We start from the raw sequence: 26,315 nt of genomic DNA on the forward strand, positions 1-26,315 counted from the left end.
AGGTCATAGTGTAGATGAGACAGGCTCCTTTGTCTCACTATCTGCCTTTGAATGCTTGGCCACCATTCCCATTAGGAAACTCAGGGTCAAGAATGCAAACTCTAGAGTTGGAGAGATGGTTCGCTGGTTTAAAAGCATAAACTTCTCTTGCATAGGACCTGAGTTCAGTTCCCAATTCCGGCATTAGGCAGCTCACAATTCCAGTAACTGCTCATAACCTCAGCTCCAGGGATCTGAAGCACTCTCCCATACTCCACAGGTACCTGCATGCAAATATGCACATGCGCGCGCACACGCACACACACACACACACACACACACACACACACACACACACCCCAAAGCATATTTAATTCGCAATAAAGTAAGTCTAAAAATGTAACTGATGAATTGGTGAGCAGATTGACACATTTAGTGGCATGTATCGGTTCTGCTGAGCTGTGGGTCAGTGTTTTATTCTAGTGTCCATTAAAGAGATGAGAAGTAGTCACAGGATACAAGGAAAGAAGAGGCTGATAGAACTATCTTTTGGAGGATGATGTAATGATTTAAGTGCATACATCTATTATAACAATTATGTCCACCCACAGGGGAGTAGCATACCACCATTCATCTATCTGTGTTACTTCAGTTCTCTTAATAGTTGTTGAAGAGACAAATTTGGTGGTTGGGACTCTCTGATTTTGAATGCCAGCTTAGCATTGAAAGGTTAAATTCTTTGGGTGCACTTGTACGTAACCTACATACTGTTTCCTTTTAAAATTAAGGGTAATAACTTTTATCTCATGGAATTGATGGATAAATGACCTAGTAATAAATGCATCATATGGACTGGGTATGCTAAGGTATTAATAGACTAATTTCATAACTCCAGCTGATAATTACCATGAAGGATTTACGATAGTATCTGCCGTATAGTAGAGTTCAGTTAATTAATGTGGTAATATTAGATCATTGTTAATTTAGCTTCAACCCTGTCAGGTTAAGGACATATTTCAGTTGGTAAAGTGCCTGCCCAGCGCTGCAGACAACTGGCTGTGGTTATACACACTTGTAATTCCAAAATACAGAACCCGGGAGAAAAGGCAGAGGGAGGAGAAGTCCAAGATCATCTTTGGTTACAAAGCGAGTTCAAAGCCAGTCTGGACTACATGAAAGCCTGACTCAGAAATCAATCAAGCAATCAACCAATCAAAGCAATCAATTTAAAGGTGTTGACCAATACAGAATCATACACCACTCGCATATAAAATTCAAATTATTATTGATTAAAACCTAAGGTTCAATTCCTCAATTTCACTAGTTGCTTCATAATTCATATATTTTTGTGTGTGTCCTTTCAGCCTGGTTTGGCTTGGTTTGGTTCTTTGCTTTGGTCTGGTTTGGTTATTCTGTGCTAGCAATTAAGCCTAGCTCTCTCCTACTGAGTAACATCCCCAGGCCTCAGGAACTCCAAGTTAACTTTCCAACTATAACCAGCAATATTTCTTTATATATCTCTGTTCTAGCTCCCAATTCCCTAATTGGATAACTTACGATTTATAGCAAGCTGATTCCATGACACTGAGAAAACTCTGCAAGGACTCAGTTAATGAAAATGACTTTATTTATATAATGAATATCTAGGCACTGTTACTTCTAATATCCTCTCAAACTCTGCCATGATCTAGTCGGACTCTCCCAAGATCTTACTCATGAATCCACGGGCTCTCAAGAGCCTACTATGTGCTAGGAACTATAAACGAGAGGATAAAATGTAAGACCCAGAGTCTTAAATTTTTAAGTTGAATGGTGATGATAAATTTTGTGTATGTAAGTAACTGAGGGGCCCAGCACGTGTGAGTGATAATCAAATTGTAAAAAGTACACAAAAGAAGTTGTTCCAAACACTAGCAAGTTTTCTAACCAGACACAGATGTCCAGAACAAACACCCACAAATGGAATTTCATGCAGCGTGAGCTATTCCTCCCGTGACATTCATCCTGCTGGATGACAATTAAACATCATAGACTAATATGATAGGAAAATGTCTCAATGGATAGGCGCATAATGTGGAGATTTTTTCCTTTTGTTTATAAACTTTCTGTGTGCCTTTCAAAATATTCATCACGGTAATTAATCATTAAAGAATGTAAATGTTGGGGCTGGAGAGATGGCTCAGTGGTTAAGAGCACCGACTGCTCTTCCAGAGGTCCTGAGTTCAAATCCCAGCAACCACATGGTGGCTCACAACCATCTGTAATGGGATCCGATGCCCTCTTCTGGTGTGTCTGAAGGCAGTCACAGTGTACTCATATACAATAAATAAATAGGTCTTAAAAAAAAGAATGTAAATGTTGGGCCAGGTATGGCAGCTCATGCTTAACCCCATAACCCCAGCAGTCAGGATGCTGGGGCGGGAAAATTAGAGTTTCAAGGATATCCTAAGCTCTCCAGTTTCCAATAACAACAACAACAACGCTGTCATGGTATATTTAATTTAAGAGAAAAGGGGGTCTAAAGAGATTGCTTGGTCTTTAAGGGTGTTTGCAGTTTGCAAAGGACATGAGTTCAGTTCCCAGTTCCCACATCCAGCAACTCACAATGGCCTGTAAATTAAGCGCTGAGGGATCTAAAGCCCCTTTCTAGCCTTCATAGGTACCCACGCACCTCTCTCTCTCTCTCTCTCTCTCTCTCTCTCTCTCTCTCTCTCTCTCTCTCTTCTCTCTAACTCTCTGTCTCTCACCACAATACATTTTAAGTCAATATATATGTTGCTTTAGCCATATTTTGAAATAATTTTACATATAAATAGTAAAATAAGCCATGTGAACTTGTTATATAAGATATCCAAAAACCTGCCTGTGATTTAACGGAATCGAGCTTGACTTTTAAGCGAAGGGTGAACAATTAGCAGTGGAGGCCATGCACACATATTAAGTAATAACCTTAGATTTAGACTCTTACAGAAACAGAAGAAGGATCCAAGGCAATGCAAACCACTTAAGCCCACAGATAAAGCCACAGGAATTGGGGTGTGTGGTTGCCTCGGTTTCTATCCAGCCACCGACCAGTTCCCCTGTTTTACTCCCAGTATGTAAGAGTCCTATATGACTCTTCAGAGGTTATTTCAGGAACACACACTAAAACTAAAACTTCTTTTAAATTAAAACCAAGTTTAAATTTGAAAAAAAAAACTACACAAACTGCTTTCTATATACACATTTAATACGACTTTTTCTCCCCTCTTGACTCTTGTGCTGACATCTTTAAGCACAGTTCAGTGCACTACACCATGACCCAGTTACAAGTTGAGAGATGCCTGACACGGGTCATCAAGGCTGGGTTCTGCAAATGATCAATACCCAGGATCACGAGGCACAGGCGTGCCCATGGGTTCAATGTGGAGTTAATGACCCGTCCCCAGCAGAACGCATCTTGTCGCCAGATATCTGCTGTGCTTTTGTTTCCTCGAGGGAAAAGCAAGCGAAAAGCAATCTATGTAATTCTCATCTTGCTTAAAAGCAACATCTGTAGGAGACCACGTGTGCTGCTGGCTGACTTCACCAACGTAAAAGCCTGGATTTCGTCAGCTCTTCTCCCATGAAAAAATCAATATCAGCCATTATGGAAGACTCTCAGAGAACGCAGGGACCATTCACTGGTTCCAAATGTTCATCACTCCCATTATTATATCAGAGATTTCCCAGCAGAAATCTTTCTAGACTCCCTATATGGTGAGGAGAGAGCACTGCTTCCCTAAGTGAAGCTATTAAAATAGAGCTGGACTTAGCAGCAGGAGAATAGAAACAAAACAAAACTCCTGCCCTTAAAAACATATGACTCATCCATCTAGTGTTGGCTCATATCCGTACCAGCTGTCCTCTCTCTTTCCACTGCCCCAGCTACACACGCCATACAAAACACTGAAACACAACTGCACTGCGTCAGACACAGTTAAGATGATAATACATGATAGATAGATAGATAGATAGATAGATGATAGATAGATAGATGATAAATAGATAGTAGATAGATAGATAGATGATAGATAGATAGATAGATAGATAGATAGATAGATGATAGATAGATAGATAGATAGATAGATAGATAGATAGTAGATAGATAGATAGATAGATAGATAGATGATAGATAGATAGATAGATAGATAGATGATAGCTAGATAGATAAATGGTAGATAGATAATAGATAGATAGATAGATAGATAGATAGATAGATAGATGATAGCTAGATAGATAAATGGTAGATAGATAATAGATAGATAGATAGATAGATAGATAGATAGATGATAGCTAGATAGATAAATGGTAGATAGATAATAGATAGATAGATAGATAGATAATAGATAGATAGATAGATGATAGATAGATAGATAAATGGTAGATAGATAATAGATAGATAGATAGATAGATAGATAGATAGATAGATAGATGATAGCTAGATAGATAAATGGTAGATAGATAATAGATAGATAGATAGATAGATAGATAGATAGATAGATAGATAGATAGATAGATACATAGATAGATAGATAGATAGATAGATACATAGATAGAAAGAAAGATGATAGGTAGGGAGATATGTAAGTAGGTAGCTACGTAGATAGATATTAGATAGATGATACCTGATAGATGATTGATAGATAGACCAACAGACAGACAGATAAATAGATAGATGATAGATAAAGAAAGAAAGAAAGAAAGAAAGAAAGAAAGAAAGAAAGATAGATAGATAGATAGATAGATAGATAGATAGATAGATAGATAGATAGATAGATGTCAGGTGATAGATGACAGATAGACAGATAGATGATAGATATAGATAGACAGACAGACAGACGATAAAGGATATATACATATGCAGAGGAGAGAGTAAGTATATTATGGGCCCCAATAGAAACTATTGGACAGAGTCCTGAGCGAGCTATTAGTTAAAACAAGAGTCTTCCTCAGTCAGTCCACTGCGTCTCTGGAACAACCAGTGCAAGACAAGACAGAAGCTAATATAGACTCCACTTGCCATGGGTGGCTCTGGGGCTGAGTTCTGTGATTTAGTAGTCAATATTAAATTTGCAATAGCAAGGCTAAGACACAGTAAGATTCAGTGTTTTTCTAATCACGTGTTCATCTGCCTCTGCAGTCATTGTCCATTAAATGTCCGTTAGGTTCCATTCACTAATTAAGCGCCATGCCAGTCAATATGAACAAGCTCAACACTGAGTAAACATCAGCTTTTCTGCTCAAAAACTTCAGTAACTAAAAATTTAACGTACACACATACTATGTAGATATAGAGATAGAGGTAGTCTCTCTCATATATGTATGTATATATGACATAGATGATATAGATATAAATATAGACATAGATATGAAATGTATATGTGCATGCGCGCACACACACACACATGCACACAGGCACACACACACAGGCGCGCGCACACACACACACACACACACACACACACGCACTCACATACAGAGTCAGTCAAAATGGTTGGATACGCTTAGAGATGAAGCAGTTGAGAGGCACAGTTCCAGATGTGGCCTGAGGAGTTTTCAGTACACCGATGGGAAGTGAAACCAAGCCAACACTGCCAGTCCTAGAGATGGTTATTCGTGGCATCTCGACTTTGCCATTTCTAAACCCAAGTAATTCTGGGTCAGTGAGATGATTCATCAGGTACAGGTGCTTATGTCCAAACCTGACCCACTGAGTTCAGTTCTTGGAACCACGTTTTACAATGAGCAAATTCTCTTCACCCCTGGCTCTCCTCCTCGTCTCTCCTTCCTGTCTTGATACAGTGGTGCTAACACTGAGCCAGGAAGACAGCCATGTTTCATCTCCTCTTTCTTCTGATTCCCTTTCAGCAGTTACTTAATTCCATTCACACTGAGCAGCCTGTCACATTCGTTCCCAGCCTTCACTGCAGGCATTGCCACAGTAGTGACTTCTATACAATGAATGAATGATGTAAAAAAATGTCCCTTTACGCCTGATGGTGCAAATAAATTTCTCTTACAACTTCTGAATGGTCAGCCCCAAATCCAACCAAAATGATGGAACTCTCTTCGTTCATGATGTAACACTTGGGAATTCTCTCTTATTCATATATATTATATTAAATATATACTTATAACAACTATAAAATTACATAGCTATATAAATTATATATCTATACAAACTATACAACTATATATAGAACTATATATATAGCTGTACAACATGCTCTTACTAGTGAGTGATCTCTCCAGCTCCACCTATGTATATTTATTTATATATATTTAAACCCAATAATGTTTCCATTGCAAGCCACATCCTAGTCCAGCCTCTTCCTTGGCCTCTTCACCCCATCAACCATGGTGATCTTTCTTACACAGTCAGTTCTGGTACATGCTAATAACACTCTCTCGAGTTTAGAATATATAAATTTAGAATATGTAAAAGGTTTAATTCTAAACTTTTACTGTTGCCAAAATGTCTTGGTTTGTCTCTTTTCAGAGAGGTTACCTGGCAGACACATAACATTCTGTGTTCTAGGAAATTCACAGGGACTGTTTCTCTGAGCACATCGAGAACAGCGTGGCCTCTTCTGTGCATGTGACCTCCAGCCTTACTGGCTTACAGTGGCGAGAATAGTTGCAGAATCACTTGTTTTCCACGGGAATCATCTATGACTTCACCCACCCTCCATCCTTCCCACTTCATCTTTAATAGGGTTAACTTCTCGGTGCATGAGCATCTATTCCAGGCAGAGCATTTCTCATATTAGTCATAGGGGTATTGGTAATATCAATTTCTCCTCCTCCTCTCCTCCTCCCCCTCCTCTACCCTCTCCCTCCTTTTTTTCTGCTCCTTAGGAAAAAAAAATAATTCAAAGGATTTTCTCAAAAAATGCATATACAAGTAAAAAGAATAATATCCCTCTGCACTACAGTGCAACTGAAACATATCTTCTTCAAGGTGAGGAGGGAAAACTCACAAATCTATTCTTAATGATTTCTTTGGTGATATCTAATGAGTATATTTGCCCTTATGTGGAGAAAGTTGCATTTGTACAGAGGGAGCTATAGAGACAGAGAAGTGGTCTTCATGCTGTGTCCCCGCACCTCTGGCCAAGCCACACCATACCCGCCTTCTGCAGCACACACAGCCCTGTCCTCTTCAAACTAATAATATATGCGTTTTGGGTACCATCATGTGATGAAACAGATTTTGATTCTCCCAGAACATGTCACGTAATTTTGTGCTCCTCTACATGTGAGAAAATGGAGGCTTAAAAGAGTCAAAAAACTCCTTCTCAAAATCGCTCAGATTTTTTTTTCTTTTTTTCGAAGCTGGGGACCGAACCCAGGGCCTTGCACTTGCTAGGCAAGTGCTCTACCTCTGAGCTAAATATCGCTCAGATTTTAAATGGTGGGCCCAAAAATTCTGATGAGGGAATTGTCAGGTGGTCATGTTTTCTTCACTGTTTTATGAGGAGACTGCAATGGAATTATTAGCGAGCGAACACTCCACCAACTGCAATTATTCTTAATGCCATCTCGGTTGTTTATACTCACCACTAACTACGAGGGGATTAAAAGCACAAAATTACATCCATCCGTGCAGACAAAATGAAAGGCACGTCAAAGCGCACTTAAATGTTTGCACGTCTATCACCAGAGTGAGCCAAGCAAGCGCGATGTGGCCTGCATTTATTCTTTCTCTTTTGGTTTTGTGTTTTGTTGCTGTATAGATGCTGCATGCCGGGCTTCCTGAGCTGAGGGGGATTGAAGACCTGAAATACGTACACGACAATCTCCGGCCACAAGACACAGACCTGGAAGCCACAAGTCATTTTACCACGTAAGAGGAGCTGACAACGTGTGTGTGTGTGTGTGTGTGTGTGTGTGTGTGTGTGTGTGTGTGTTGACATACAGCCCACATTTGCGGGGATCTCAGGTTGACTACTCACCAGAGTTAGGGTGACAGAGCTAGAACCGACTATGCCCCCATTTTCAACAAGGAAATAGAAACAAGGCAAGGAAGTGTGTGCATCTACAGGCAGAGAGCCTTAGCAGACACCGTTGTTTGCTAACCAGCTTCCACAGCTGTCAGATTGCTCAGTAGGAAGTCTTCGCAAAGAGCAAGGGGCTGACATGAATAAATTGGTTATTCTACTTGAACTCTGTCCAGAAAAACAATATCGGAGAAAGAGATTTACGAAAAGAAAGAGGATGCTATTTTCATCTGCAAGACAATATTAAATATTTGGGGTATTTAGTCAAAGACCTGGGACTGTCATTTATTTTAATCTATTTTTTTTTTTATTAAACAAGCCTGGGAAACACTAGTGTGGTTCAAGGTTAAGAGTCTCACCAGAATGCAGAGAATATCAGTTGGACTCCAGGGCTCTGGCCAAAGGACAGGGCTTTTATAATGGAAGACGCCACAGAGCTTTCCTTTCTGAATGGAGAGAGTAACTGTCACCCAATTTCAAGTATGCAGTAAACACCGACTGTAGTTATTCCTGCAAATGGTTCAAGGAAAGCAAATACAGCTCTTCTCTGTGACTCTTCAGGGCGACTCCTGTGTAAATCTTTTAATCACTAATACTTTCGCCACTGAGTATTTTCTTTTCACTAGTATGTGTGCTTTGAAAGGAAACATTAGCTAAAATGAAGCCCCTCCTGGGTCTGACTTTCCTCCGCCACTTCAGCAATGCGCGATAAAGGACGTTTCCTCATTTGCTAGAGCACAGTGAGCCTTCAACTGGGCAGAGCTTCACTCATCACAAATCATTTTCTTATGGACTTCAATAGACAGGCGGCTTGCCTGGCCGTGAAACTTGGGAAACAAAGAATGGTACACCTGGGAACTGGGAGGGCCCTTATAATTTCTGATTGTGACAATAAACATGGGAGAGAGAAAATAAAGATGCAGAGCAAATGAAGAATCTTCCTCACCACCCTCTGAAGCAAGGAAAGGAGCTTGGATCCTAGTCTCATCTTTCTGTCCTGGAGACTGGATGATATCACTGAGCAACACTGGGCAGGACCATGCTATTATGGGGAGGAGAAAGCCCCTGCTAAGACCCTTGGAGGGAGCACAGAACCTTTGCTAAGACTTGGGAGAGGATCACAGAAGCCCTGCTAAACTGGGGGTGGAGTAGGGGTGGCAGAATCCTGCTAAGATCAGGGGAGGGGGGGGAAGAGAACCCTCCTAAGGCCTTGGGGTGTGGGCAAAACCAGCTAAGACCAGTGTGGGGGGGGGGCTTCTGGTACATATTTAGCTTAGTTTAATCATTTATTTTAATCTATCATTAGAAATAAATTACAAAAGACTGGTAGGGTTGTTTGGCTGTTTGGTTGGTTTGTTTTGTTTTATGTTTGATTTTCCACTCTTTAAAAAATATCCGCAACTCAGGAGGGTGAGGCAGGAGGAACACCATAAATTCAAAGTGAGCGTGTCTTTCCTTGGTTAGTTCTAGGGGAGCGTGATCTACAGTGAAAGATGTATCTAAAACAAAAGTAAAAGCAAAAACAAAAGCTAAAATCACCTTTTAATAAACTATTTTGTATTTTCCAAAAGACAAAATCACAAATATTGATCACTGACAGTGGCCAGTCATTAGCCATAATGAGGACATATAGGACATAAATAGTATAGCCCCGTGGTCTCAGGGTTCGGGAGATTTCAGGTTATGGCAGCTCATGGGTATATGTGCTCAGGAAGGCTCACAACCGAGCCTTAGAAAGAGGAGGACACGCAGCACAATCTGCAGGTCCTGGGAGCTCAAAGAAACTCCAAGGATCATATCCTTCATTCCTCTAACCTCGTGTATCCTACTGATTCCACGCAGAATGAGTAGGCACGGAAAGCCACCCAACAGTATCCTCAGCTAGGTTACCCTTCATGGGAGGATTCAGTGGAATCCCTTTCTTTTGGGGCATCGTAGTGCGACAGACAGGACTGATGTGGAAGTGGAGCACTGTAGAGACCGGGGAACAGTGTGGAGATGGGGCAGGAAGAGAAAAGAAGGAAATGTGTTGCTGGGGTGCAGAGCCTATGTTTGAGATGATACTCAACATTATCTGGGGAACTATGGTACAGCAGTTGAATACTCGTTCTTACCACATAGGTATGCTGCATGAAATAAAACATAGAGGTACCCTCCCACACTAGTGCCAGCTACCCTCTGGCCCCAGCCATCTTGCCACCTCCATGGCTAGCCCCACACAGCGACCGCCCATCTCGTGGTTCCCTTGCTGTGGATTCCGCTTCACATTCCCAGCCATCTTCCCGCTGTGGTTAGCTGTCACAAATCCCCATCACCCAGTAAAATCAAAACTCTAGAGGCTTGTAATTTATCAGTCAGATTTATATTAGTGAATTCTCAACCTACAAAATGCCCGCAGAGTGAACTCAAAACTCAGTTGATATAAACACAAGCTACACACCTAGACGGGGCAGACGTACCCTTCTTACTATTTCATCATCTTTCTAAGGAATCATCAATACTTATGGCTCCCAGGACTGTGTGGTGATGGCTCCTCTTCCTCTCCTATAGGTTCCATCTCGTCTCCTCCTCCCTGTCTCTTCCTCTGTCTCTCTATAGTCATCTCTAAAATTCTCAGCCCGCCTTCCTTTTCCACTGCCCAATCACAGGCTCTCATCTTGTCTTGTGCCTGCCCTCATCTGCATATAGACAGCCATCCACATAGGTATATAGGGAGTGAGGTAAAGAGAGCTCTGGCCAGAGGAGGACTGTAGACAGAGTACATTAGCCCCAGTCCCATCTCGTCCATCTCCTGGTCTGTAAAGGACAAGACCTTGCGTATTATCATCTTCTCAGTGCCGATTCACTGCCTCTGTCCATTTCAAAGGGACACGCCCAAGCCTAGGCAATAGATCCAAGCCAGCAGCCTCATGGCAGTGGGCTTGTCCTCCGGACCCGCTGCTCTGTCTCTGCCAGGGCAACTGCACATTGAGGATGCACTTCTTCTTCGCTAATTGAATTTTCTTCTGCAACGTTGTACAGAAGCAGGTTTTGACTTGCTCTCCACTGCAGGATTAAGCAGCATCTAGTCGCGCAAAATCGAAAGCACCATCCTCATGCTTAGTAACACCCGTCTTACCATTCCCCATCTCCTCCGCTCCCTTTCTAATGTGAATGTCTCTGTTAAAACCCATTCAACCCTTTCTATTACTCCTGATTCGAACTTTTCCAGGGTAAATAATTTTCAGGATACAACATTGATCCTGTACTTGTCGACTTAACTCATACATAAAACATAAGATTTTGGAGGGGGCACATGATCCAATCTTAACCATGAGACTCTAGGCAACTAATATATCACCCATGAAACCTTGTTATTCAGCACTCACTAGTCTTTCCTCCCGTTATTCTACAGGATACGCCATTTTTTTAATGTCCTACATATTGCTCAATCATATATTGCATTGCATAATTTCATCTTAATTAATGCATTGGTTGGCTACATCAACTCCTCTCGAGTAAATCAGGGGAGGAGGCACATTGCAACTTTCCAATCCCTAAGAATATCGCAGCGTAGAACACGCTCTGTCTGAGGTAAAGTGCAATTAAACCACCCAGCTACACTAACTACACAGAAGACATTTAACAGTTAACACCCAAAGTAGTGCTTCTTCTGTGCTGGGCCCTGTCGTAAGCACTTTTCATGACCTCATTATCATAAGAACCCCATGAAGTAGTAGACTTTCTAAGCTCATATTTAAATTGGTCGAGCAAAACCTAAGAGAGATGAGACCGATTTCAAGAGACATAGCCAGCAGGAGGCACAGCATGGGTACAGATGATGTCCTAGGCTGTGGAGGACCAACGTCCTAGTTGTCTGGAGGCTTGAGGTCATCTCTTCTACAAGCAGATTCTCGGGTACTGGTAACATCGCAATCTAGATCATGGTTTAGTCAAGATGTCCTTCCGCTGCTCGTCCACAGATCCTCACATCTGAAGTCCTTGGACCTCAGCAGACAGTACTGGGTACATTTGTGCAGAGTCTGCTCTATTTGCTGCCTCTAGAGACTCGTGTAGGATTCCTCGGCAATGGCTTCCCAGCAGTCATTGCCCTTTTGTCTCATTTTTAGCTCATTCCCACATGAAATAGTGTCTCTGCTTTCTTCTCAGCAAAATCTCCCACAAGGCTCTTTCTTAGCCCTCGAGGGTTACCCGATATTTAATCCTAAATTAAATAAAGGGTTTTATTTTTCACACCTTCATCTTTTTAGACCGGATTTGTCTATTCAGGTCTTCTGTGGGTTCTTTGGCCAAGATCAATAACTCAAGAACATTTCCTGTTCTACATTCCATCAAACCCAAAAATAGGAACTGGGTAGAGAGGGCCAAGACGGTGTGATCATTTGTGCCTGTGATTCCCTATGATACAAAACTATTTCTTATGATCTATGACCTACTATCTGCATATGTTGTGTGTCTGAAATATAGATTAATTCTTCTTTAAGCCCTTAAGCTATGAACAGAGTAGATTTTTAAAAATCTATGTCAACTATAAGTGATAATGAAACTTAGGCAGAGCATTTAGGATTTAAATTTTAATAGGTTATAAGTTATGTGTACTTTTTTACAACCATTTTTGAGTACCTAAAAGACTCTTGGTCCAGAATTTCCCAAAGATGTCCGAGTCCCTTATACAATATAACATTCACGAGCTACAGCCATCCTCCTGGTCTCCTGTAGTCAGTCTCTAGATTTATTTAAATTAGTGCAATGGAAATAGTATATAATCTGCTGTTACTCAGAAACTGATGGTAAGAGGAGTATGTCTGACCATGTTCTGTGCAGACAAAATTATTTTCGCAATATTTTTAGCTCATGGTTAGTTGAACTCGTAGCTATGGAGGTCATAGATAGCGATATTGCAGTGTACTTTTCTGGAGAAGCCGTGTTTCCTCTCTAACTGTGCTCTCTAACACCACAGAGATTTTAGAACTTAAAAAGGAAAATGCTTATTCACGGAAAAAGAAGCAAGTTCTGTACGAACCTATCGTTGATATTTTAGCGCTTCGGCGAAGGTCATTAAATCAAGCACGCACACATGCACTCACACACACAATCCTATTAATTATATACTGTATTTGAGAGACATACTTATAGTATCTGTGTTTACATTATTTTATTATCTTCCTTTGTTCTGGGATTATTAAAGCATTTCGTGCTGCTGCTGCTGCTGCTGATTCTGAAGCAATGACTAAGTTACAGATAAGGATCCACCTACTCGCTGCCACCAAGATCACATCGGGGGCGGGGGGAGCGAGGACTGTGAGATGATCTGCTTTGGTCACCCTGAGTTCCCACATGCTTCCTACACTGTTAGCATCGGGAGGCTCCCCTCTCAACCCTGCCCGAGACTTGAAGGACAAAACTGGCTCCTTCTATCTGAACATACTGAGCGGCACAAGTAGCTTCCTTACCCCTGGGGGTGTGTGCACAGGTCAAGAGCTGATTACAAGTAACAGAGGATGTTGCATGCTGGGAGGCACTGAATATTAATGTGTAATTAATGATACAGAGAGGGAAAGGAAGGATAAAACTGGCTTGCTGGCCACAAGGGTTTTTCACATCACCACCGCTTTCTTCCCTTAACTCCCTTCTACCGGTTCTTGAGGGCAAGTATAGCTGAGCGAAATCATGAAAGTGTCATGTCTCAGGCTCCTGCAACCTGAGGCTTTCATGGAATATCTATGAGCACCGCTGATAGGAAGCAAGGGAAACCATCCACAAAAATCATGTCTGTGTGTTTTATTTCAGAAGTTTCAATCACTCTCCGCCCTCTGGTTAGCAGTCCTTAGAAACAAACAAGCTACCCCAGACAGATTGGAATGATCTGGAGAGAACTGACCATCCACTTCTGACCCTCCCACATCTAGACGTTGCTTTTCACATTGTCTACTTCCCTTTCCTAAAGGGAAAGGAGAAACTGTCCATAGATCCCAGACATCTTTTTGGCCTGCCATGTAAATTCTGTGATTCAGACACCATACAGTCTACCATTCTTCAGCAAAAAAGCTAACTTGAAGCAATACAAAACTGGTCTCAACTGGAAACAAACCTGCTTTATTTGTCTTGCCCTACTCCCAATTCCTTGGTGTTCTCTGGTATAAGTTCCAACGCCACCTGAGTCACTTACCTACTTTGTCATTACTAGCTAGGCTCCTTCCTATGAGTTTTGGTGGGGCTTGTTACCTGTTCCAAGTCCCGTTATGGCGCCTTGGTCAAAGAACAGCCCACGGACATTTTTCTTGAGTTTGCCCTTCAGAGAACAGCCTCAGGAAGGGCTGTTGTGTAGAAGAAATGTGAGTGTGCATGTAAAGATGTTTCTGAAGAAACCACAAATGCTGGCAGCCTCCTAAGAGTGTGCACTTGAACACAGCAGATGCAGTGCCCTAACCTACAACTGCAGACACAATGAAGGAAACTCTGTGTCCCCACTGTTTGGTTTGTATATGTTCGGCCCAGGGGCTGCCACTATTAGAAGGTGTGGCCCTGTTGGAGTAGGTATGGTCTTGTTGGAATAGGTGTGTCACTATGGGTGTAGGCTTTAAGACCCTCATCCTTTAAGACCTTCAGCTACCAGTCTTCAGATGAAAATGTAGAACTCTCCCCTCCTCCTGCACCATGCTTGCCTGGGTGCTGCCATGTTCCTGCCTTAATGATAATGGACTGAACCTCTGAACCTGTAAGCCAGCCCCAGTTAAATATTGTCCTTATAAGAGTTGCCTTGGTCATAGTGTCTCTTCACAGCAGTAAAACCCAAACTAAAACACCCTTTTTCTTTAAATCTTATGGCCAAATAGCAAGACAATGATCAAATACATCCAAACATAGACCCATGCCTTTGTAATGATTTTCTCTCCATAACTGAGCAAAAAAAGCATTGTATGATATAGATTCCTGGGTTACTTTATGATTACATTAAATTTTCGATTTAGTGTCTTACAAATTCCCATATTGTAAGCTGTTGTATTCCTCAAACAAGAGTTAACATCTTCATTTTCTTACCTTAACTGCTGACGTCTACAGAGTTGGACACTCAAAAGGAGCAGACGGAACTTGGAGAAAGTAACAACCAAGCCATGTAACTTTTCTTTAAACCCATAAAACAAATTCAAAGAGTGGCCTCAGAATCTCTTCTCTCACTGGATATAATTTTTCACCTAATTATAACTCAAGGCATACCTATTTTCTGAGCAGTTGTTTATTTTTATGCATTATTTTTTTTACCTAGACCAGCTTTTATTCTGTGTGTACCGCCCACTGAGTGCCAGCCACACCCAGTTTGATGTGTGATAGCTTAGTTGGTGCTCCAGATTTCTGCAATAGGAACGTCTCTGACTATCTCCCTAATTTGCCTGTGCAGCAAGTCAGCATAAACTCAGCTGTTAAGTAACAAAAAGTTGTATTTGGAATTTTCTGGAATACTAGGAGACTAAATGTTGGATGCATTAGAAAAATGTAAAGCTCCCACTAAAATGGCCAAAAGTCACAGGTGACAAAAGGAGTGTCCCAGATGACAGTGGCTTACAGTACCTGTCACCTACACAGTGGCTCTGTGCTTCAGGAGACAGGCAGCAGACATCCTGGACTTTAACAGCAGCATAAAAATAACTTACCAACCTCAAATACGCCTTTTCATCTTTTAAAGACTTGTACAAGTTCCATTACAGCACCATCTACCACCATTGAGTCTTCTCCTGTCACATGTTAAGATGGATCTTTCTATTGTACCTAACATCACTGTCATCATAAAGTGACCCGGCCTTGAGGCTGTTGTTCAATCCTGCCTTTCACTGCTTTACTTCTCTGTAGTTGGAGGAGGCCATCACCCATCCCCTGGGTTCTCCGTTCTGTTTACTCAGATCTGACCAGTTTACACAAGGAGGCTCCAGGAGAAGGTGAAATGCTAAGCTCCTCACGGTTGAGGCTAAGGCCTCAGAGAATCTTGTGACTTGTCACCTCTGCGGCACTCATTCTGAAGACCTGGAACTTCTATCTGGAAAACAGCGAAGAGATTTAAGAAGATGCTCAATGTCTACTGTGAGATAAGTGTCTTCTATACGTGACGGGGATATCTGCAGCCAGTAAATCTCGGCATTGTGATTCACTAAACACGGCGTAAACATGAGAACACCACCTGACATGCTCATACGCACGGGAGCATTCTCAGAAGCTTTTCCTAGAAGAGACCGAGGCAACCAATGGTTAATGAAGAGAAAAAATAACCAATTTTCTTCAGGCGTTAAGTTCTGAGAGATTATATAATTCCAAGAGTTAGGCTCTGAATACCCATAAACTGAATAAACTCAAAATATCTTATGTGTGTATGTATATGTATGTATACATACACACACATATATATACATATATACATATACATATGTGTGTGTGTGTGTCTCAATAGTAACAAAGAAATAAAAGGCCACAAACCTGGAAAGGAATGGAGCTTTGGGGGTAAAAATTAGAATGGGGTGGGTGAAATAAACATAGAACTAAAATCTCAAAAAAATAAAATTAAAAGATTTTTAAATTAAGTGAGAGAGGGGAGTAATAGGTAAGATCAGGGGGAAGAAGAAGAGTGAAAGAGAGAAGGAGGAGGAAGAGACAGCTGCAGCAGCTGCCGTCCATGATACTCTAACCCTCACGTGATAGCACCCTTACAGGACCTGAAGACAGTTCGCCAAGACTCAGATTCATCCAGGCTAACAGTTCACATGGTTGATTTCCCCTCGTTTCTTCCTGTATATATGCATCTACCTTTTGGGCACACATGCAATCATTTCCCTAGTCATGTGGTAGTTATGTGGGTGTGCAGAAATGTACCACTTCCAGTGATTTGCGTTCCCCACTCCTTTTTTGATCCCTGAAAAACACCATGCTCTAATCACCAAATATACTGCACAGATGCAAGAACATGGGCTCCTAAAGCCATCGTGAGTGACGTTAAGCTTGCGAGCACAGCTAGTGAGCTCAGCTCTGAACAAAACTATTTAACAGACGCGTCTTGCAGGATACAACTATGTCAAATGATAAAGGAAAAGAAATCCTGTGCGCAGCTCCCACTGTCCTGACTTTGTCAGACAAGCGTAAATGCCCTTTAGCTTCCGTGTCTCCACGTTATTGTAAAAATGGTCATTAGGAACGAATCCGCATGCTCACAACCATGCCTCCCAGGTTCTCTTGCCAACTTAGCATGGCATATGTACCCTATTTAATTCAAAGGGTAAAACACAAAACATAACGTGTTGGCTTCATATATACCCAAATACATTACATACGTGTGAAACCCGTTATCAGGCGTTCTCTTTACAACGTCTTAATGCAAAGGTTTCAAAAATAAAAGGCTTCCAAGCAAACGGAGAGCTGAAGCAGGGGGATGAGCAGGTTGAGGCCAGCCTGAGCTATGGCAAGACACCTTGTCAATAAAATGCATAGAAATGTGTCTTTTATTATGCACACAGAGTGTATTCACATTTTGCTAAATACATGTTTTAATTTCTGTCTGTCTCCCTCCTCTCTCGGGGTCTCTCTTCTCCCTCCCCCCTCTTTCTCTGTATGTGTGTTTACCTAAATGCATGTATGTGAACCATGTGTGTACAGATGCCAGAAGACTGTGTCAGGTCCCCTAAACTGTAGTCAAGGGCTGTTGGGAATCATCTGGCTTGGTTTCTGGAAACAAACCCAGGTCCTCTGCAAAATTAGCCAACTGTCTTAACTCCTGTTCCTATCGAATGCATTTTTAAATAGCACGCTTTGTTTAAAATACGTGCCTAAATATTTTGACACACAGATGTGTAATAAACTAGGAATTGGGCAATGGCATGCTTTATAAACATAAGCATAGAAAGTGCTAGCCCAACATTTCAGTTGCAAACCGAATGCTGGGTGAGTGCTTTCCTTCATGAAATAAAGACATGGCGGCAGGGCCACACCCACTGATCACCCCCCCTGAACTGCTGAGTGACTCAAACCTGGACGGTCAGGACCCCAGCGTAAAAGCAAAGGCTTCATACTGTTCTCATTACGTGTACCAGAATCCCTGCGACAAAATGGAGTCTACAACTTACATGGAGGACAAATGTGTTCTCGGTGAGTTTGAGTCATGTGTAACCCTTCTGTTTATAAATGATAAAACTGCAGTGTCAACGGAAAAGTATAACTCTTATAAAACCTTCATAGGCAATCTTTGAAAAACTATTTCCCTGAGAGTATTAAGTAAACTGGCCCAGAAACCACATCCTGCCAGGCCACTGAGGCATATAAACAGTTTAAACTGTGGAAATAAATATGGCTGTGTAGAAATCCGTGTAGGATTGCTTAAGGGGTTCACTCATCACTTTGGTCCACACCCTAAAGGTGACACGCCCCAGTGGTCACTCCGGTTTATTGGAAGTGAAAAGGTTTTCCTCATACATGTAAATGTGAATTCACAATTATTTTATTTGCACTGGGAGGCGCTGACTCAATTAGTAAAGAACTTTCCCCTAAGGGTGAGGACCTGAGTTCCAAACCACATCATCTACGTAAAATTCAGGTGTGGTGATGTGCATTTGAAATCCCAGTACCAAGGAGACAGAGCTGGAAGATCTTATGGGCCTGTCGACAAGCTAGGCGGGCCAAGTTGGTAAGCTCCTGGTTCACTGATACTCAGTTACCAAGGCAGAGAGCAGCTGAAGAAGATATCCAATGCAGGTCTCTGACCCTCACATACACAGATATGCATGCACTCAGGCATGTAAACCACACCCACATACAGATATGCAAAATGCATGTATAACGCATATACACATGTGTACATGCACACATAGATGTATAGCACACACACGTAAAATATAGTATTTAATTATAAGAGAAATTTCCATTGTTCCTGAAGTTATTGCGATGGCCAGAGGTGGAAATTCAGACCTATGCTCACACGTATTCCAAGGGCATCTTCAAAAGGTGGTTGTTTCTGAGGAGAAGCAATTCAACCATTGATATAGAATGTTAGGTGAAATTGCACACTTACTGTGGAGTAGAACACAAAGCATGTACATTTTAAGTTCAAATTTATTGGGTATGGTGGCACATGCCTGCAATCCAAGTATTCTAGAGGCTGAGGCAAGAGGACCCCAAGTTTGAGGCCAGTTTAGGTCACCCCCAAATGAAAACAACAATAAATCAAACAATGACAACAATAGAACAAAAACAGGACCTAAAGTTTAAGAAATTTCGTGATTATTGATCTCTTCAGGTAGCTGGAAATATCTGTTAAATTTATTTTTCTGCCTAGAGCCTATTTCTGAGTAAAAATCGAAGGCTGAACATCGTTCAGGCTTTACCACACCAGGGAATTCCACACTAAACCCAGTGGATTATTTTCCTTGGTAAGACCAACTTGAAAGTGTTTTCACCATCATACAAAATTCATAAACAGAGCAAGGACTTCAGAATCGGAGAAATAAGAACGGGACTCTGTCTACAGCTTCCTAGATTACAATATTTGGGGGGGGGCATTGAACAGTCATTGGATTTCGATTTATCCACAGAGAAAATAGTTTTGCTGTCTTTCTAGAGGATGAGAAGCTCATCACAAGGCGTTCAGCAAAGTACTTGCCAAAAGATGTTGGCCTCCTTAGGGCAAAGCTCTGATTGGCTCCAGTACCGTGTGCCCCAGTACATAGAGCAGGACCCAGCGTGGGAGTTAGACGTTCTTCATCAAGAGTGCCTCAGAGCTTTAGATCTTTAGTATAAGATTGCTCTGCATAAAGTTTAAAGACGCAGTTCAGTAGTAGCGTGTGTGCCTCACATGCATGAGGCCCCACTATGACCCAAGCCGAAAAGGCATTCTGCATACTCCTTAAACAACATTAAGCCCTAGAGCTGACCGCTGAGCATTATAGGAGCTCTCTGGATGTATCAGACCTCAGAGGCTGGGACCCTACTTCTGTCCAGTCAGACTCCTGGATGGTGACGTGTGTGGTTATGAGTGACAGATTCCTCAAAACCACAGGGCAAGGGGCCAGTATCTGAATAGTTAAGAGCCATTGCTGCCCTTTCTAGGGGACACCAAGTTCCATTTCCAGCACCCAGATCTGGTGACTCACAACTACCTCTAAGTCCTGCTCCAGGTGATCTGGCGCCCTCTTCCGTCCTCCAAGGGAACTGCATACACAAGGCACACATTAAAAACAAATGCTCCCAGGGCCCATTTTGGCTAAGATTTTTAACCCTCTAAGCAACGTGAGCAGGGCGTCTCTCCAGGTGGGATTTTGCAAAAGGAGTGCATCGAGTATGGATGGTTCGTGGTCACTGTTTCATGAGGGCTGGGAGCACAGCATTACCCTCGAGAGCCTCCCTACCCCGCACATCGAAGTGCTCAGTAAGCATTGTTGATCGATGCACGGATGCAGGAGTAGAAAATGCTTATAAATAATAACCGGCAATGTGCGGAGACTGCTACCATTAATTTCCTGTCTTTCGAGTTGGCGCTCCGCAATACAGCATACATTCATGGATTTGTAGGTTCCAAGAGCATCATCGAAGATAATGAACAACGTGGAAAAGAGTGGGAATCAGAGTTGCATTTCAATGATTTTAGCAAATTTTAACGTCGGCTTGTAGACATATGATGAGAGCACTTGAAACTTACTCAGAAGGAGCTAGAGACTAGAAAAGGCTAAGTGGGTCTGAAGTTTTCTAAAGCTAGGGGAATTTACGGATCGTGGTTGGAACACACTGTTACCATTACGGTCCTGGTGAATTGGTTGTAAGGGGTTGCTGTGTGCTAATGCCAGTGTATGCCTACTCACACATGTCATGCTCGATTCTGTCCTTCTCACAAAACATAAGCAAGCTCATAACGGAAGGAAATGTAGACAAACATCATACTGCTCAAGGTGGCAATTTATAAGGATCCGCACTGTCAAGGAAAAGGGGGCACTTCCTGAGCGACGACAGGGAAGCTCTGAGATAGCGTTCTCCCAGCTGAACGGGGCAGCAATTAAAACAGTCCCGAGGGACTAACAAGAAAGTAATTTCAGGTAAGAGCTCAGATGAATGATTACAAGACAAATATGCAGACTCAGCAACTCAACAGTTAAACTAAAAGCCTCTTGTCACCTCAATAGAGAGGGGAAATTTAATAAAATCTAAAGCAATTAGAAATTTTTATGGAATAGAAGGGGATGTCATTCATGCACAGTGTAAAAAGCCTACGGTGCATGCGTGCACACAAATAAACGAAAAAGCAAATCTTTAAAAGCAATGCCAGCAGAAGCTGGGAAACAACAGGAACAATGAATCTGCTGCTCTCCCCTTGTATTAACGGGACTACAATGTTAATACTACTAATCATACCAGGGAGGAGAGAGAGCAAAGTCAAAGACACTAGCAAACTTCGGTGTTGCTCTTAAAGGGAGTAAGCAAAAGTCATCATAAAATAAAGTATGAAAGTTTTATGTTGAGAGGTAATCGCGTTATTAGAATGCCAGCTTCCTTCAGTACTAAAGAATCCTCTTTCAAGCTCAGACAAAATCAAAGCAATCAAGACAGAAGAAATGCTACAGAGTGGAAAAGAGCTCATGGTAAGCGTTGACTGCATTGTTACAGAGTACTGTTTTCTAAGACAAGTCGTAGAGGAAGAAAAGTAGAGAGAGACGAAGTAAAAGTAAACAACGGATGTTGAGTCACAGTCTTCAAAGTTCTTCATGTAGAAGAGGAGGGAAGGAGCGCCTGCATCATATGTGGCCTATGCCATTGCGACGTGACGTCATCTACAGGGTTCACACCTGACAACCAAGTGAAGGCCTTGCCAAAAATACTCTCACCCTCATGTAAATTTGTGACTTTGTGTTGAACTGCATGTGGGCTACAGGTTGCACATGCCTGGCTGGAGCTTTGAACCTACCTCGCTTTCTAGGTTTAATTTCTGGACACACGTAGATATTTGAAGTGATTATGAGCTAAGGTTAATTTGTTTTAAAATCATAAGCTCTAAAGATAGAAAACAAAATAAATGTATTGATTCCTTTTATTTACTTACTTTGTATGTGTTGAGTCTCGCTTTGTGTGTCTCACTGTGTGTCTCTGTTCATTGTGTGTGTGTCTGTCTTTCTCTGTGTGTGTCTCTTCCTCTCCCCTTCCCTGATTCTTCCTCCTCTTTTCCCCAGTGTTAAGATTACAGATATGTCACACTGTCCAATCTTATCCGTCACCCTTTCTCTCCTCTCTGTCTCTGTTTCTGTCCCTCTCCCCTCCATCTCCGTCTGTCTCCTTCTCTCTGTCTCTGTGTCTTTCTGTATCTCTGTCTCTTGATGTGTGCGTATGTGTGTGTATGTGCATGTGTGTTTGTGTATGTATCTATGTGTGTGTGTGTCTCTCTCTCTCTCTCTGTGTGTGTGTGTGTGTGTGTGTGTGTGTGTGTGTGTGTGTGTGTGCAAACGCCTGTGCTCATGCATGCAGCAGACAGAGGTCACCCAGCACACACTATAAGAATAGGCTTTTTTCTTTCCCAGGGATCAAACTTGGGCTGTCAGGTTGAACAGCAAGCCCTGCTGAGCTATCTCCCAGCCCTAAAACAAAATTCTAAAACAATGTCAGAATATAGGGATGCAGTTACAGCTCTCTATCTCAAGAGAATGTCTTCTAGCTTTCCTGACAATTTCCAGATGTAAACTTAGCATTTAGGAATAAATATTTAGTAGCTGGGTCTTGTGTGTGTGCATTTTCATCTCACTCCCTACCCCCACCCCAAAACACACACACACACACACACACACACACACACACACACACACACACACCTGGCAAACATAAGGCCCAATGATAAACAAAGCCGGGGTTTGAGGGAGGATTCCTTACTGTCTTTCCCTTTTCCTTTTCCTTCGTCTAGGAAGATAAAGCAGAGTCTGGAGTGCTTCCCAGTTAAACTGAATAACCTGATCCACACGCTTGCACAGATGCCAGCCTTCAGCCTTGCCAGACCTGCCCCTCAGACTCCTCCCCAGGAGTGCTGCGTCCTGAATAAAACCAGGACAATTCAGAGAGTCACAATTTTAGGGTTCAGCAAGACACACAGCAACGTAAGTCTAAATCCGTCTGTGCCACAGGCCTTGCTACGCTTACTTTTCTTAAAGCATGATGTTTTGAACTGTGCAAATTGAAAATCAGTTACAACTGAAGAAGTGCCATTAAGGGGGTGTTTTAAGAAAAAGATCCTGACAACCGGAGGGATTACTGGGGAACCATCAGAGGGAATAGTTCCTACCCTGTGGTAGAATATAAATCAAGAGATAATTAAAGTGTCTGCAAGAAAGGACAGCAGAAATTAGGCAATGTTGCCAGAACACTAAATTATGGTACTCCAGACCCCTTATTTGTATTAATCATGGCGTTACAGATTGCGTCCTTCAGCGTTCAGAATTTTTTTAAGAAAGTTTCCTTCTCTGTTGAATTTACCTAAAAGCTGGTTTTAGGATCGCCGGCAAGTTTTATCTCCGTCTTTTGACGTTTGCCTTTTTCTCTGCAGCTGTACCTGATCGAGGTGACACGCAGCGACAACAGGAAAAACCTGGCCAAAAAGTCCTTCGAGCAGTTTTACAGACTTCACAGCCAGATTCAGAAGCAGTTCCCCTTGTTGACTCTCCCAGAGTAAGGCTCTGTCCCCTCACCCTATTTGGTCCTCAGAGCTTGACCTTGAGCAAAGTGTGTGTGTGTGTGTGTGTGTGTGTGTGTGTGTGTGTGTGTGTGTGTGTGTGTGTGTGCGGGTGGGGGTAATGATAGCTAAGAGGTTTCCTGGTTGGGAGCAGTGCACAGTGTCTAATGCAGAGACGCTCTCCCAGCGGGGCCTTTGCAGAAGAAGGAAGTTGGCCACTTTCTTTTCTGCCTCCAGCTGTTCATTGTTCTAGATGGGGGGCGGGGGGGATCACTTTTCATCACTTATTGGGGAGAATTGTTTCATTTCCTTCTTTTAGGACTTAATCCTCCCAGTTGTTTTTCTATAAAAACGGAATTGAAATCAAAAGTCAGAACCAAATTAGCATGCCTGCTTTTTTGCCAATAACTGAAATTTAAAAACCCATGTGTAAGCACGCATGTATACACGGGGACGAGGGGGATTGGGGGAGCGATAACATCAGTTGATTTCTTCATCATTCACCTCTGCTGCTCTCAAGCCCGGGTTTCCCTAACCATTAGTTACTAAACTTGCAGGCTCTAAATGTTATTCATTTCGTTTTAAAGGCATCACTGTGATCCTTCTGCTACAATGGAAAAGATTAAACTTAAGTCAACTGTAGACACAATTAGAACAACTACTTCTGAACCAATTTGGGATCCTTGTTAGTTTAAATGAGGCAAGTTTAAATTACCAATTTCTGTGTACAAAAATATTGCATTTTAACCTTGAAAGGATGAGATCCCCAGAAATTATATTGGCAGTCAGATGAACCAAATACTTTATTTTTCTTTCATCTGCACTAGGGCATTTGTTAGTGAACCAACCATCCTTTAATGCTGTTAGCGACTACTTAAGACCTGATGTGGTCCGACATATGGGTTTTTATTTGTTCCTTGGTTAAGTCAGCCTCAAAGCATAAATATAAGGTGTCAGTGAGCAAAGAGATGTTGCCGAATATTGAAAAGGCATGCTTGCTGAGGTCATAGACGTTTCGAAACACAAACGTTCTCAGTACCTGCACGACAAGACATTAGACAGCAGGTCAGGCACATGAGAGGAAAATTCATTAATTCTGGAAGCCTCTATACGAAGTCTTTGGATTTTTTCAAAATAAGATGAGAAAAAAAGAAACAAGACCAAAAATGTCCAAACTTCTGCTGCAAAGTTCAACGTCTAGGGTTGTCATCGTAGTCTCAGATAGTGACAGAACAGTGTGCATCACAGGACGGTGTAAATTAACCTCTGTTAAAGGCCGTCTTCTCTAGCCTCCTGGAGAACTTCGGAGCCTGAGCGCCCCTTTCCACGTGCCTCCCCTCCACTTCCAACCTTCATTAGGATTCTGCTCTGCATACCCCTGCTGCCTGACAATGAACCTAAATTGATATTCAAACCATTTCAGGAAGCCACTGAGGGAGGGACATTTGGCCTTGTGTGCCCTGAGCAGCTCCTCTGGGCTGTCACTCCCACAGGGCTCCAGAGTGGAGATTATGCATATGGATGAAGAAGAGGGCAAGATTTCCTCAGAGAAGCCCTAAGAGACTTCTGTAAATCCGATCTGGAGGGGGACAAAAATCAGAAAGGCACAGTCAGGAAGAAAGAGATTCTAATTAGTCATAGCCTGCAAGAGAGGCCTTCCAACTGGGCCATTAGTACTTTTGGTACCTTCCTAGAGTACACAGACACGGGGATTTCCTTAGAATAAATGGCTTTCAATAAACTCATCTGCTGCAGGAGGCGAGGCTCCTCTCTCTCTTCCCATGTTTTTTGGTGTGTTCCTTCTAGCCTCAGAACTGTGTTGTGTGCTGTCCAGGATGTAAAACCCACCCAGGAACAAACAAACGAAAAACAAACAAACAAAAAATAAATAACAAAGCAAAACCCTGGTGTTAGCACTGAGAAAATGAATTTCCTAGTAATCAGAAAAACTATATTTTTAAATCAGCATTTAAAAATAACAAAAACCCCCAAAATAAAAGAAAAAAAAATGCTGGGTTTTCCATTGCTTGTTTCTCCCTGAACAAAATTGAAAGAGAATACAATGTCGGTGTCAGGTAAAATAGATTTCCTAAACTTCCACCATATGTATGTGTGTGATAACATATTAAATATATTTTATATTTTATATTAATTGTATATTGGTACTAATTTCATAACTGTCCAGATTGAAAAAACTTTAGCTCTTAGATTGACAAACTATTTTAATATATTAAATGTTAACTTATTCACGAGAAAATAATTTAGACGTGTGGATTTACCCATACTATACGTCCATGCTCTTTTTAGAAAGTAGTGGGGAAGCCGCCACTGCTTCTGTGAAAAAGAAGCTGAAAAAGGTTCCCAAGTCTCATTTCTCCAGGAAGCAACTTAAGCAGGTCTTCATCTTGATTAAATGGCAGAAATATAAAAAGAAGCCACAGTAAACCACTGAAAAGATACAACTAAGTAGGAAAATATTACCAAATGGGACCACCGACATCAGGTCATCCGACCAACCTGATCTTAAGCCCAACCCAAGATGGTCTTCAGATAGATGCCAGAGAAGCCTGCCGCTCAGACTCTCGGGGACAGTGTGGCTTCGATTCACACAAACGAGGCTAGACTGAAGCAGATGCTACGCGAGG

At 42.0% G+C, this 26,315-nt stretch overlaps 1 protein-coding gene across 6 annotated transcripts in view; it reads left to right on the forward strand.

The window, feature by feature from the left end:
- Pik3c2g (phosphatidylinositol-4-phosphate 3-kinase, catalytic subunit type 2 gamma) overlaps window positions 1-26,315 on the forward strand; it is a 366,288-nt gene that overhangs the window by 269,893 nt on the left and 70,080 nt on the right. For 5 of the 6 annotated variants that reach the window (XM_087655648.1, NM_053923.2, XM_087655647.1 and 2 more), the window contains 3 exons: window positions 7,737-7,846; window positions 22,909-23,098; window positions 23,545-23,666. In XM_087655648.1, the coding sequence (XP_087511774.1) occupies window positions 7,737-7,846; window positions 22,909-23,098; window positions 23,545-23,666 (422 nt within the window). Of the gene's footprint in view, window positions 1-7,736; window positions 7,847-8,319; window positions 8,561-22,908; window positions 23,099-23,544; window positions 23,667-26,315 lie in introns of those variants that run through there. The other variant, XM_087655651.1, reaches the window with a different exon arrangement.

This window comes from Rattus norvegicus, chromosome 4 (genome assembly GCF_021556685.1).
Source record: "Rattus norvegicus strain SHRSP/BbbUtx chromosome 4, alternate assembly SHRSP_T2T, whole genome shotgun sequence".
NCBI lineage: Eukaryota > Metazoa > Chordata > Mammalia > Rodentia > Muridae > Rattus > Rattus norvegicus.